Source organism: Gracilinanus agilis, chromosome 1, assembly GCF_016433145.1.
Source record: "Gracilinanus agilis isolate LMUSP501 chromosome 1, AgileGrace, whole genome shotgun sequence".
Lineage (NCBI taxonomy): Eukaryota > Metazoa > Chordata > Mammalia > Didelphimorphia > Didelphidae > Gracilinanus > Gracilinanus agilis.
This window is the reverse complement of record NC_058130.1, coordinates 264,739,166-264,754,525: the sequence shown is the minus strand read 5'-3', so window position 1 is coordinate 264,754,525 and position 15,360 is coordinate 264,739,166. Positions and strand designations below refer to the sequence as shown.

Below are 15,360 nucleotides of genomic sequence, written 5' to 3'. Positions count from 1 at the left end.
ACTGTAATGTTCCATGACTCACAGCTATGCAACAATATTGATGAAATATTAATATTGAAATGATGGTACCTTTGTTTCCAGGAGAAGTTTGAGGTCATGAAAAGAACTGTTCAATTTCCTGAAGGCAATTTGGTTCTTTTTCCTCATGTTTCATTCTGGACCCAACTCATTACCCATTTCTGCATGGTGTGTGTGTGTGTGTATGTGTGTGTGTGTGTGTGTGTGTGTGTGTGTGTGTGTGTGTGTTTGACAAATCTAAAAGTAATATAGTTGACCCATTGAATTGAATTTTATAATCTTAGCAATAGTCTTTTTTTTTTTAAACCCTTACCTTCCATCTTGGAGTCAATACTGTGTATTGGCTCCAAGGCAGAAGAGTGGCAAGGGTAGGCAATGGGTGTCAAGTGACTTGCCCAGGGTCACACAGCTGGGAAGTGTCTGAGGTCAGATTTGAACCTAGGACCTTCCGTCTCCAGGCCTGACTCTCAATCCACTAGCAATAGTCTTTTTTCATAACTTTTTCCTGTATGGATGGTTATTTCAAACTCTTTTTAGTGGTTACAAGTGTTTTTCCAGACATTCCTACAGTTTTCTAGGGCTTCATGCAAACCACACAAGGTCATCTGCAAATAGCTCTCTCCTCATCAGCCAGAAGAAATCTCTTAAATTTGGACTCTGTAATGTATTTACTCCATGATATTGTTGACCATTTTTGGTCATCATACATGTCCCTGTTTTGATGTTTCACTTGATTTTTATGATCACACAGTCATTCAATAAGAGATAATTTTGTTTGATATCCTACACAGAGTCTTGAATCATACTAGCTATGGCAGCTAGATAGCATAGTTGATGATTGCTAGAAATGGAGATGATGAAGCTCTAAGGAAAAATTTTTCCTCAGGTACTTCCTCACCCTGTGACCCTGGGCAAGTCACTTAATTTTTCTATGCCACAGTTTCCTCAACTGAAAAAATATTTAAATTTAGGGTTTTGTGCTAATACGAAAGTTACAAAGTAATATTGTGGTCGCCAATTTAAAAATATCACTTAAGTCAAAATGACTTTTAATAGCTTTATTTTACAATGAGGTAGCAAAGAATGCAAGTGGGAAATGTAAGAAAGAGACAGAAAGTACTGCCTAGCTACAAATACCCTAATAGGAATCCAAAAGCAAATCTCACCAGAATCCAAAGTCCTAATTAGGAAGTCGAAATCCAAAGAGCTAGGAAACGCTGAAGAATCCACCTAGAATCTTCAGTGCACACAAGGCTAAGACTGCCAGAATCTCACTAGAACTCACGCTGAAGGGAGTGTCCCACCAAAGTGGGCCAACAAGCAGAGAGGGTCTCCTCTCCAAAGAACCAAGGAAGGAACCACTCCACTCACCACTGCAGGATCCAAGGGAAGTGTCTCTTCAAGTACCAAGGCAGGAATGACTCCAAACCAGAAGATCTGAAGAGGGAAGTCCTGAATCCAGGAAATCATGGCCTTTTTATAGTCCTTTTTCCATGTCACTTCCTGTCTCTTCCCCTCTTCACAGGAACCAATCACAGCTTTCAAACTGCTTAGCCCTACCTAAGGCTGGGCACTCCCCTTTGGAGGTGAGAGTTTTTGACTTGTGAACTCTTCTACCTAGTGACTGGTGAAGTGTTAAGTAGGGGTGTTTTCAGTTTTTCATTGATTAAACTAAAGGTTGCTGGTTGATTACATTAGAAATAACAAAGAGAGATAATTCTATCTTCACAGAAACTTCCTCACTGTGTGACCCTGGACAAGTCACTTAATTTTTATTTTTATAAATTTTACATTTATAAAAAAACATTTATTGGAGAGCCTTTAAGGTGACATTTTCTCCAAAACAAATGAAATAAGTCTGACTCTCCTTTATATACATTTGGCATAATCCATCTGATTTTCCAGTCTTTGTTCTCTTTAATGCCATTGCTACTTTCTCTACAAGAATATCTGAAATTAATGTTACATGTGGTAGTTCTACTGTACTTGACAGGGGAGAAAAATTTTAAAAATCTTTGCAGAGGATCCATCCAACAGACTTTATACTTTCCTTACTTTCCCCAGCATCTTTAAGGTACTAGAGGAGAAAAACTATTTAATTACTATCATTCACTCCTACAAGGTGAGTTGCCTCTACTTATCTTTAGTTCTTCATAAGCAGTGTCTTTTAAAATGTTCATATTAAAAATTGCTTTTACGAGAGGCCTCATATTAGTGAAAGAGTTTTGTGATTTCTCAAAGGCAATCTATCCCTCTCTTCTCCTGAAGTTCAGGAGTCCTGGTACTTATCTATACTTGCTCATACAAGCTGTTGGAGAAACTATAATAGGGCATAGATCCATATGAATGTTGAAATTTGGACAATAATCATTATTTATCCACTTGATATTTTCTATGTACATGGAAAGATAAAACTCTTTTGAGTGATTACAGATTTCTTCCAGGAGTCTCTGTAATGTTCTGGGGCTTGATGCAATTAATACAATCTGTAAGAAACATCCATCTTTAGGACTTCATCATCCATGGGGAATTCCACTATTGAACACTATTGAATCTCTTTCATAGTGGCAAATGCTTTTGGCAAGCATCTATCTTCCTATTTTATGCCTCAATTGATATTTATTATCAGACAATTATTGAACAATGTTATTTCTGGTTTTTTTTTTTTCAAGAATTTTGAATAATTTTTATTTATGGTTCAAAGGTGCCATAAAAGGCTTGGCATGTTGAATTTTTTTTTTCGGGGTGGGGTCAGTACTTTTTCATAATCAATAATAGGAGTATATATTTTCTGTATCTTTCAAATGATTGTGAAATGGCAAAGATTTGGTCCACTGTTTAATATCATTTGCAAAAGTCTACTTTTACCCTACTAATGGTCTCATTGAGGATCCTCTCTTTTCCTGTCTAAATGACTTGTTAAATTCTTTATATAGATAAGATGGTTGACATGTAGGTCAGTAGTTACTGATATGCTTTTGGTCACTCTTGAAGGAAGATTTTATCCATACTTTGGTATCTTCTCCTTTTTCAGATACATTATATTGCTCCCTCAATGACTTCATAATTGTATTACTTTCAGCATGGATCATCTCATATGCAAATGCTTACTCTAAAAATGTAAATGTGTGTATATATTCACACATGTACATATATGTGACATAATCAGGTTTGCTTTCCAGTATTTGTTCTCTTTAGTGTCATTTCTGTCTCTTCCATAAGCACATCAGGGACTTTGATATTGGATTACAAGTATGGTGATTCCACTATGCTTGATGGAGAAAATTTGTTCAAATGACTTCTTTTTTTATCTGTAAATTTTTATTTAATTAATTAATTTAGAATATTTTTCCATGGTTACATGACTCATGTTCTTTCCCTTATATCCTCCTCCCATCCCCCTTCTGTAGCCAACGAGCAATTCTATATTGGGTTTTACATATGTCTGTTCAAATGACTTCTGAAATTTCCTTCCTATTTTTCTTCTTTTGTTAGTCATCCTTTTTTCTTATCCTTGAAAGCCCTTGGGATGAATGTGTTTATAGTAAAATTTAATAAGTGCTTTTAAAATTACATTTTATCATTTCAATTAACAAGCATTTATTTTCCTTTTAATCTCCCTCTCCTTTGCCCCTGTGATGGGGGAAAAGAAAGAAAAATAAAACCTTAACAAATATGTATAATCAAGTAAAATAAATTTCCACATTGGCTATGTCCAGAATGTATATATCTGATTCTGCATATTGAACATATAATTCTTTTTTATTAGTAGGTGAAGTAAAATATTTCCATCCCGTGGTGGGTGTCACAGAGTAATGTGTCATATACTGGCATCCATTAGTAGAAACAACTGATCTAGAAAAAAAATCAAAGACAATACTCTGTGTGTATATATATATATATATATATATATATATATATATATATATATATACACACATACTTATATACACATATACACATATATGTACACTTGTATATACATATATTATTATATGTATATAAGTATGCATTAGTATATAAAACACTAACCTACCTGAAAACTATTGCTAAAAAAGGAGCCTAGACATCATATTTCAAAAAATCATAAAATAAAACTACCCATGACTTAAAACCAGAGGGCAAAGTGAAAACACTGAACATTATAGCCAAAACCTAGATCTTCCAGGCCCCCCAAAAAACTTCAAGCAGCTAAAAAGAATTCAAGTACTGAGGAGCTACAGTGAGAGTAATATTATACCAGTTAGCAGCTATATGATTATCCAGAAAGCAAAGGATATAACCGAACAGTCAAGGGTAACTTATCCAGGAAAATATGAGTATAATGGTACAAGAGGAAAAATGAATTTTTAATGAAATAGAAGACTTCCAAGCATTCCCGAGAAGACCAGAGTTCTATAGGAATCTTTAAATTCAAGTGCAGGAGTTAAGAGAAACAAAAAAATGTTAAGCATGTATAAATAACCATAATGAAATAGACAAGGGATAAGCTGCTTACATTCTAATATTGGGAGATGGCACATGTTCCTCTTTGAACTCTGCCATCTTCAGTGGTCATAGAAGTAGTCTAATTAGACAGAGATCCAGGGAGTGGTTCTGTTAAGTCTTGATAATCTTAAAAGAATAATAGAAAAGAGATGGAGGAATGGAATACACTAGAGGGGAAGAGAAAGGTAGATTGAACAAAATCATCTCATCTCAAATAATGCAGATGTGGAACTGGAAGTCCATTTATAAACAATGAAGAAGGGAAGTAGCTGAAACTTGAATCTCATTGTCATCTGAACTGGTTAAAGGAGGGAAGAAGAGACAGAAATGGGTACATAAATACATTTTATTCGACAGTGAAAGAGGAAAAGAGTATAGGGAGTAGAATGGTAGAATAAGGGAAATTTTATTTTAAGGAAAATAAATTCTAAGGACAGAGTATAAAAATAATTTATATCTCTTTCTGAGGTGGCAGAAAATTGAAATCTGAAGAGGTGCCCATCATTTGGAGAATGACGTTGTGCTATATAATATGATGAAATACTATTATGCTATAGGAAATGATTAAGGGATTTATTTCAGAGAAATCTTCAACAATTTGTATGAAATGATACGGCGTGAAATGAGCAGAACCAGGACAATTTATACAGTGACTACAATATTGTAAAACAAACAACTCTGAAAGACTTAGAAACTCTGATGGGCATAATCACTATTTTGATTGAGGACTAATGATGAAACAGGCCACCTGTATCCTGATAGAGAGGTGAAAGTCTCAAAATGCAAAAAGAGATATATGCATATATATGTGGAATAGGTGAGAAGAGGAACATGAACATTGGGGAAGTGTCTTTAACTTGGCTATACATATTTGTAATTGAGATTTTCATTTTATTTCCATTTTTGGTTGAGTAAGGGATAGGACAGAAAGAAGGTGGATTTTTGCTAATTAAAAAAACATATAATTTAATAAAAAATTAATTTTATATTGTTTCTTTCTATGTTACAAGACAATATTTCTTGTAATGATCTGTTATCCTTCATAACATTTTACAAACTAGTTTATCTTCTTGCTTGGTGTTGCCTTTGACAGCTATCTTGTTGCTAGAGAAGCTGAATCCTATCAATATTGACATTATTGCTATAAAAGAAACCAGGAAAAAGAAGAAAGCTGCAGCTAAATGGAAGAATAGGTCACACATAGCCCTTAAAGAAGCAAAGAATCAGAAGATTGGGTTTTATCATATACCCAGACACAATAAGAAATACTATGTTGTAGGATATTTATTCATTGTTTAATGTAGTACCAATAATAAATATAAGCAAAAAGGCCCCCTTGAAAATAACTGTAGCTGAGGTCAGATAGATAGCTCACTGGATAGAGATCCAGGCCTACAGTCAGGAAGCCTTGGGTTCAACTATGACCTCACACACTTCCTAGCTGTGTGACCCTGGACAAGGCAATTAACCCCAATTGACTACCTCTTATTGCTCTTAAACCTGGGAACCAATACTTAATGTAGATTCTAAGAGAGAAAGTTAGGGTTGAAAAAGAGGAAGAAAGAAAATGACTGTTGCTTTTGTGCTAACATTAGTTGCTGGCATTATTGCTAGAGAAATTCTATGAAAAACTTGCTAAGACTCTCCAGATTAAATCAATATGTATTATAGAGCTTGATAACTTCAGTGCAAAGGTAGGAAAAGGCAAGAATGGGAAGAAATATATGAAAGTACAGTTTAGGAAAGAATGAGAGGGGCCAAAGACTTGTTGATTATACAAAAGCCTCATGATTCTATGCCTTGAACTCTTTTTTAGAAAAGAACATTGGTAGAATTAGGTGAGTACCAAATAATACCAGGAAGGACAAAATAAGTTTTATTGAAAGAAAGGAAAATAATTGTTATTGATGTGTGTTATTCAGTCACCAGAACTACAATCAGAATTATTTGAATAAGAAAAAATCAAGAAGAAATAATAATAAAAAAGATGTTTTAAAATGTTTTAATCCTAAATTATCTGCACAAGTAATTGAAACTAGAGTTAAATGGGAAATGACAACAGAAATGATACTGACAATGACTATAATTTTATCTTTCATAAGATATTTTAAGTCAGCTTACACTCTAAACTGGTATAGTTTTTAGCTACTCTCTCTTTCCTCTTAGCAAGTAATTCATGGACTTTCCAACTAAGGTGATTTTTAGATCCTTTTGGTGACCTTAGCTTGAAAATTTACATATGGTTAAACTATAATTCACAATGGTTAAACTTCTGAGTGACATTATTATAATATATGTCTGCCCTTTATTCTGATCACTATCCATTTTTTGTAATCAAAAACTTATTTGAATATATTATAAGTTACTTATTTTAATAGTCTGCCTTATCTTTACTTCATTTTTAGTCTCCTAGCTTTATACCGATTTTAATCTGTTTTAATAAGTCAATGATCTTATTGTACATAGACAGTTAATTCTCAAATGAGCAATAATTCATTTCCTGTCATATTTAACAATTTCATTTTTGTTCATTATATTTAGTGCTTACTAATTTTTTTTAAAAACTCTTACCTCGTCTTAGAATCAAGGCAGTTTCAAGGCAGAAGAGCAATAAGAGCTGTGCAAGAGGAGTTAAATGATTTGCCCAGGGTCACATAAGTAGGAAGTGTCTGAGGCCAGATTTGAAATCAGGACCTGCCATTTCTAAGCCTGATTCTCAATCAACTGAGACACCTAGCTGTTCCCCTCCCCCAATTCTTTTCTTAAGGAAAATATTCAGGATATATAGACATTAGCTTGTATATAATCTGTGAGCCTTTGGTCTCTCTCAAACCTCATTATAGATCCATGTTTTCCAATGTATTTCCCTTACCTATTCTTTACCTTAACATTCAAGATAATGAACTTCATTGTATATGTTGATTTAATTTGGAGGATCTTACCAAATTTTTCATAAAATTTCTCCAATTCTTCATTCTCTGCAATGAATGCCAGTGTATAAACTGAGATTTTTTTGTATCATTTATTAATATTTACTTTTTAGAAAAGTTAACATGGTTACATAATTCATGCTCTTACTTTTCCCTTCACCCCCCGAGATCCCCCCCACCCTCAGCCCCCGGCTGATGCATATTTCCACTGGTTTTAACATGTGTCATTGATCAAGACCTATTTCCAAATTGTTGATAGTTGCATTGGTGTGGTAGTTTCAAGTCTACATCCCCAATCATGTCCGCCTCAACCCATGTGTTCAAGCAGTTGTTTTTCTTCTGTTTCCACTCCTGTAGTTCTTCCTCTGAATGTGGGTAGCATTCTTTACCATAAATCCCTCAGAATTGTCCTGGGTCATTGCATTGCTGCTAGTACAGAAGTCCATTTCATTCTATTTTACCAAAGTGTATCAGTCTCTGTGTACAATGTTCTTCTGGTTCTGCTCCTTTTGCTCTGCATCAATTCCTGGAGGGCTTTCCAGTTCACATGGAATTTCTCCAGCTTATTATTCCTTTGAGCACAATAGTATTCCATCACCAGCACATATCACAATTTGTTCAGCCATTCTCCAATAGAAGGGCATACCCTCCCTTTCCAGTTTTTTGCCACGACAAAAAGCTCGGCTATAAATATTTTTGTACAAGTCTGTTTATCAATGATCTCTTTGGGGTACAAATCCAACAATGGTATGGCTGGATCAAAGGGCAGGCATTCTTTTATAGCCCTTTGAACAAAGTTCCAAATTGCCAGCCAGAATGGTTGGATCAGTTCACAACTCCACCAGCAATGCATTAATGTCCCAGTTTTGCCACATCCCCTCCAGCATTCATTATTCTCCCCTTGTTTCATTTTAGCCAATCTGCTAGGTGTGAGGTGATACCTCAGAGTTGTTTTGATTTGCATTTCTCTAATTATTAGAGATTTAGAACACTTTCTCATATGCTTATTGATACTTTTGATTTCTTTATCTGAAAATTGCCTATTCATGTCTCTTGCCCATTTATCAATTGGGGAATGGCTTGATTTTTTTTTTTATACAAATGGTTTAACTCCTTGTATATTTGAGTAATTAGACCCCTGTCAGAGTTTTTTGTTATAAAGATTTTTTCCCAATTTGTTGTTTCCCTTCTGATTTTGGATACATTGTTTTTGTTTGTACACAAGCTTTTTAGTTTGATATAATCAAAATCATTTATTTTACATTTTGTAATTTTCTCTAACTCTTGCTTGGTTTTAAAATCTTTCCTTTCCCAGAGATCTGACAAATAAATTATTCTATGTTCACTTAACTTATTTATAGTTTCCCTCTTTATATTCAAGTGATTCACCCATTCTGAATTTATCTTGGTGTAGGGTGTGAGATGTTGATCTAAACCTATTCTCTCCCATATTGTTTTCCAAATTTCCCAGCAGTTTTTGTCAAATAGTGGATTTTTGTCCCAAAAGTTGGGCTCTTTGGGTTTATCATACACTGTCTTGCTGATTAAACTGAGATTATTTTAATGGTAGTACTTAAGAACAGTTGTATCAAAGTTAAATAGAATTGAGCTACTTAATCATATATAAAGCTCCCTGCAGGCTACATATTGACTTAGAAAACCATATATTAACACTATCTATATTCTATTACATTTTTATTTATTTTGTTAAATATTTCATGATTATATTTTAATCTGCTCCCAACTCTACTCAGTGTGTGATTCTTCTGCTTTGGAAAATACTTACGTGACATGCAATACAAGATGACTATATGTCCCATAAAAATGATGGCTCTTACTGCTTTGAGCTCTCTAAAGAATGGATAGCAAATTTTCTTTTTGACTCTTCATGGAGACCCTATTGCCCATTCTTCCATTTAGCTGCAATTTCCTTTTTGCTTCTATTTTTGTGGATGGTAAAATGGTTAAGAATGATACAATCTAGTTTCTCCAATAGTGTATCTTTTCTTCACTGGTTATTGGACAAGGGAAGTATTATGAGGATGTAATAGAGACATTAAAATTTCTAATCCATTAAAAATGTACAATCCTTAGTACCCTCTGTTGTGTTATAATAGACCAAGGTATAGTAGACTAAATTTAGAATTTTGACTATTAAATGTCTTTAGTCAAGCCACTTAACCTCTTTTTAGTTCCTTCATCTGTAAAAACAAGGAAGTTAGATTCTATGTCTTCCATTGTCCTTTCCAACTTCAATTTTTTAAATCCTTTTCCTAACAAACTTCCCTTTATTGCAGTATCAGAAGACTATGCAGGACTGAGGGCTGTCTTGCATTTTTATTTTGTTGGTTGGCATAGATAAAGAATTGGGCATCAAATTAACAGTGTACTGATGATATTTTCCATGCTTAGTGAGATTGATCCTTAGAAGACAGTCTTCTGGCAGAATCCTCACTGATGTCATTATGTCATGATGAGGCATAATCAAACTTATAGTATCCTTAAGATATATATTTGAAAACCCAGGGTTACTTGCCACTATATGATAGGTGAAGTTTCAGAATCAAACTTTGTGCAGACATTAAAATGATAAGATTCTAAAACAAAAGAGACAGAACCTGAGTTTCCTATAAGATCTTATCTAGCTTAAACTTTGATAATTATGCCAAAGAAATAGTCACAAGGTTGCAACAGAATTTTTTTTGGTTCAATCAATTTATTTTAAATGTTGAAAAAAACATAATACCAATAGATTAAGAATCTAGTTAAGCAAGGCTTTCAAGAAATAAGACAATATCTGTGCAGGGAAAATAATAAAATGCTCTCCTCATCTTTCAATATTAGACCTAATAAAGATGAAACGGGACAAGTGAGTGAGTCTGGCGCTTCGGTGGTCAAATATGGACTTAAGCCAGAAAAGATCTTCATGCAAGTTCATTATCTGAAGGTAAAAGTGTTCGAGTTTCATAATACCAAAATCATTATATTTTCAGTACAAACTATTTTAGATTATATCATGATAAAGGAAGCCATTATGTAATAATCCAAAAATCACTTCTATTTGGATTCCTCTTTGTATTTACATTTTGAAGGGATGCATATTGATATCACAGGGATTGAAACATTTTATAATAGAATAAAAAGCTCTATTATAAAGACCGGTTTCAGAAAAAACTGAAAACTCGTCCAATTTCTTCTAACCCTTTATTCTATTCCTTCCTGATTGCTATTCTTGTTAGATTTGATCATTATCCCTTCAAACTATTATAAAGTAGCAGTTTGGAGATAGGAATAAGTTTTGGGATTTAACCAGGCAACTAAGCCAGTATTTAGGGAGAGGCCCTTAAATGTCCTTTGCCTTTGGAGCATACCCAATTATGAAGCTACATATAGAAAAAAAATAAAAGCAGCTTTGTATTGTTAATAAATAAGTAGGATGTACAGAAGCCATTTCCCAATGTCTTGCCCCTTCTATATTGGTGAAATCTTCAGGTTTAGGGTGTTATAGTTGATAGATGACTAGACTTGGAGACAGAACATTTGGGTTTTAGTCTTAGCTTTGCCACTGAATAACTTTATGAACATGTGCTTTGAGCCTCAATTTTTTCCATCAGTGAAATGGGAATAATAACATTTTTACTGTATGCCATTTTGTTATGAGAAACAAATGAGTATGTAAAGAACTTTGTATTCAAAAAGGGCACCTGCAAATACAAGCTCTTAAGATTAGCATGGCCTTTGTCTAAACATTTGATATGGTTATCCTCAAATGTTAATAATTAACTTTCTTTTTTTAAATTCTTTTTTTTCTTTTTATTTTTAAACCCTTAACTTCTGTGTATTAGCTCCTGGGTGGAAGAGTGGTAAGGGTGGGCAATGGGGGTCAAGTGACTTGCCCAGGGTCACACAGCCAGGAAGTGTCTGAGGCTGGATTTGAACCTAGGACCTCTTGTCTCTAGGCCTGACTCTCAATCCCCTGAGCTACCCAGCTGCCCTCAATAATTAACTTTCAAATAGCTTAGAACCCACTTTATAAATATTTTTCTGTTGTGATAATCATTGACATCTTTTTAAATTTTTAGTATTTATTTCTCATAGGGCTATTTTCTTCTGCGGTTTCTAGCCAGTAGGCTTGGAGAAGAAACTTATTTATCATTTTTAAGAAAATTCGTTCACAAATTTCATGGACAACTAATTCTTTCTCAGGTAAGCTTTTGTAATTCATTTTTTTCCTACCTCTAAAATGTAGAAAGTAATTTTTTTAAAAATTTGATTGTTGAGATGCTTAAAATCTCAATATTTTAAAAAGATTAGCTCAGTTTGGAAAATAGTACAAAATTTAAGTCCCAACATAGTTGTTCTTGTTATAGAAACATAAGATCCTTCAGTCAAATACAAATTTTAAAAAAAACAAAAAAACCTTTACGTTCTGTCTTAGTATTAATTCTGGCAAAAGAGTGTCAAGGAGTAAGCAATCAAGGTTAAGTGATTTGCCCAGGGTCACACAGCTAGGAAGCATATGAGTCCAAATTTGATCCCAGGTCTTCTCAATTCTAAGCCTGGAGCTCTATCCACTGTGCTACCTAGCTGTCCCTCATTACACATTTCCTAAGTGCCCACTCTGTGCCAAGCATAGTTCTAGTCACCAAAAAGTTTTGATGCTCTTGAAATAAATAAGGAAACTTGGAAAAGTAGTAGATTTGGGACATGTTGAATTTGAGAGGAATTCAAAAGGTCTAATATGAAGTTGGTAATATGAGACTGGAACTCTGGAAAGAGATTAGAATTAGATACATAGATTTGTGTCTTATCTGCATAGAAGTGATTATTCAATCCTTGGAAGCCAATGAAGTCACCAAGAGAATGACTGTAGAGGAAGAAAAGTCCTAAGACAGAGCCTCAGGGTGCAAACAGAGTTAATATGGATGATAAAGCAGAAGAGGACAGCTAAACAAGTAGAAGGAGTGAACAGGGTCACAAAAACCCATTAGAGGAGATTATAGCAAAGGGTAAAGGATGGTGTATAATGTTAGATGATACACAGAAGTCAAGGATAAAGATTGAAATAAGAACACTGGATACTTTGACAATGAAAGTTTCATCTCCTTTGATATTTAAATAATTTGTTGTCATCCTACTTTTTTCTTTTAAACTTTACCTTCTGTCTTATTGATTCCAAAATGGAAGAGGGCCAGGAAATCGGGTCTAAGTGATTTGCCCAGGGTCACACAGCTAGGAAGTGTCTGAGACCAGATTTAAACCCAGGTCCTCCCATCTCCAGGCTTGACTTTTTATCCAGTGAGTCACCTATCTGCCCCTGACATCCTATTTTTCCCAAGAAAAGAGATACGAAGTCCTATCTCATGAAGAAAGGGAATTTATTTCTGTGTATTGGCTCCTAGGTGGAAGAGTGGAAGGGTGGGCAATGCGGGTTCAAGTGACTTGCCCAGGGTCACACAACTGGGAAGTGTCTGAGGCTGGATTTGAACCTAGGACCTCCCATCTCTAGGCCTGACTCTCAATCCACTGAGCAACCCACCTGCCCCTCTTTTTTTTTTTTAAATAATCAAAGAATTTTTTTCTGAGTTATACATATGTATTCTCACACAAAACATATTTCCATATTATTCATTTTTGTAAGCAAATAATTTTATAAAACCAAAATCCCAAATCATAAACAAATAAGTATTAAATCATGTTTTCATCTGCATCCCTGCTCCAACAGTTCTTTCTCTAAAGGTGGAGAGCATTCTTTTTCATAAGTTCCTCAGAATTGTCCTGGATCATTGTATTGTTGTTAGTAGCAAAGTCTATCATTTGATCATCCCACAATATTGCAGTTACTGTGTACAATGTTGCCCTGGTTCTGCTTATTTCATTTTGAATCAGTTCACATAGGTCTTTCCATTTCTTTCTGAAATCATCCTGTTCATCACTCCTTATAGCACAATAGTATTCTATCACCATCTTATACCACAATTTGTTTAGCCATTCCCCAATTGAGAGACATCCCTTTAGTTTCCAATTCAGGAAAGAGATTTTCTGAAGTGCAAATCAGTATATTCTGTTTGCCACCATTTCTACTAGCAGATTTGATTTAGTACTTATGAAGCTTAATCCATTAATTGATAAATATCAGTTACTATCTGCTTAACACTGTGTGAGGGATGGACCATAGGACATATCAAAGCAATAAAAAACATGGTTCTTGGTTCTGGGTTAAGATGGCGGCAGAGTAAGAAGCAGCTCTTAACCTCTCCTGACCGAAACACACAAAACTCCTCAAGGGGACATAAAAACAAGTCCAGACGAACGGAGGAACCCCACAACAGGGCACAGCGTGGAAGGTACGTGGAATTGGGACATTTCCATGCTATAAAGGGGTGAAACAGCTCTCACTAAATCGCAGGCTGAGCAACGACCCCACCCCCACCCCCTCCACACACAACACCTATAGCGCCCAAACCAGCTAAAAAGAAATAGAGCAAGTTTGGGGAACCCATGGAGTCATTGGCAGCTCCAGGGCCTGTTCCTGAGAGCAGCAAGATTTAGGATCCCAAAAAGCTAAAGAAAACACACAAACCTGAGCGCGGGAGCAGAACACAGGCTCAGAGCGCAGGCACGGGTGGTGGCGTGGGTGGAGGCAGACACAGCCACAAGCTAAAGCTCTGAAACCCTGAGTGGAGAACCAGTGCAGACGGGTATACGACTGTGGAAGCAGCGCCCTGAGACTTGTAAAGAAACCTCCGGCAGAGGATCAAGCAAGGGAATCCACCAGGGGGCTTGACCTTGGAAAAAACTAGAATTCAGACCTCAGGAGCCAAAAGACCGCGGACAGAACCTGAGCACGAGGATAAACCTGAGAAGCTGCTGGGCTAACGATGGCTACCCAGTCTCAGGAAGTTCAGAAGAGAAAGATTAACAACAAGAAAAAGAAGTCTTTAACACTTGACAGCTTTTACACAGAGAAAATCCAGACAACCGAGCAAACAGAGGAGGAGAACAAACAACCATCCAGACCCTCCCCAAATAAGGAAAACTCCTCACAAGCTATGGAAGAGTTCAAAACTGAGATTTTGAGGAAAATGGAAGAGATCTGGCAAGAAAATAACAGTTTAAAAGGTAGAATCTTGCAACTGGAAAGCGAGGCTCAGAAACCAAATGAACTGATAAGCAAATTGAACACAAGAAATGACCAGATTGAAAAGGAATACCAGAAGATTATGGCCGAAAACCAGAAGATTATGGCCGAAAACCAAAAGATTATGGCCGATAACCAGAAGATTATGGCCGAAAACCAAAAGATTATAGCCGAAAATCAATCCCTAAAGGCTAGAATTGAGCAAGTAGAAACTAATGATCTCTCAAGACAACAAGAACAAATAAAACAAAGCCAAAAGACTGAAAAAATAGAAGGAAACATGAAATATCTCAATGAGAGAGTGACAGACCAAGAAAACCGGTCTAGAAGAGACAATTTGAGAATAATTGGTCTTCCAGAAAAACCAGAAATTAATAAAAACCTGGACTCTATACTAACAGAAATAATTCAGCAAAATTGCCCTGAAATCCTACAACAAGAGGGCAATATAGACATTGAAAGGATTCATAGAACACCTGCGGCATTCGATCAAGAAAGGAAAACACCAAGAAATATCATTGCAAAATTCAAGAGTTTCCAAGCAAAAGAAAAAATCTTACAAGAAGCCAGAAAGAAACAATTCAAATATCAAGGAGCAACAATCAGGATCACACAGGATCTAGCAGCCTCAACACTAAAAGACCGCAAGGCGTGGAATACAATATTCAGAAAGGCAAGAGAGCTGGGCCTGCAACCACGGATCAACTACCCATCAAAATTGACTATATATTTCCAAGGGAAAGTATGGGCATTCAACAAAATTGAAGAATTCCAGGTATTTGC

At 35.4% G+C, this 15,360-nt stretch overlaps 1 protein-coding gene across 1 annotated transcript in view; it reads left to right on the top strand.

The window, feature by feature from the left end:
* LOC123235266 (aminopeptidase O (putative)) overlaps positions 1 to 15,360 on the top strand; it is a 594,443-nt gene that overhangs the window by 310,725 nt on the left and 268,358 nt on the right. The window contains exons 7-8 of the mRNA XM_044661380.1: positions 10,281 to 10,383; positions 11,535 to 11,642. Of these exons, the coding sequence (XP_044517315.1) occupies positions 10,281 to 10,383; positions 11,535 to 11,642 (211 nt within the window). The remainder of the gene's footprint in view (positions 1 to 10,280; positions 10,384 to 11,534; positions 11,643 to 15,360) is intronic.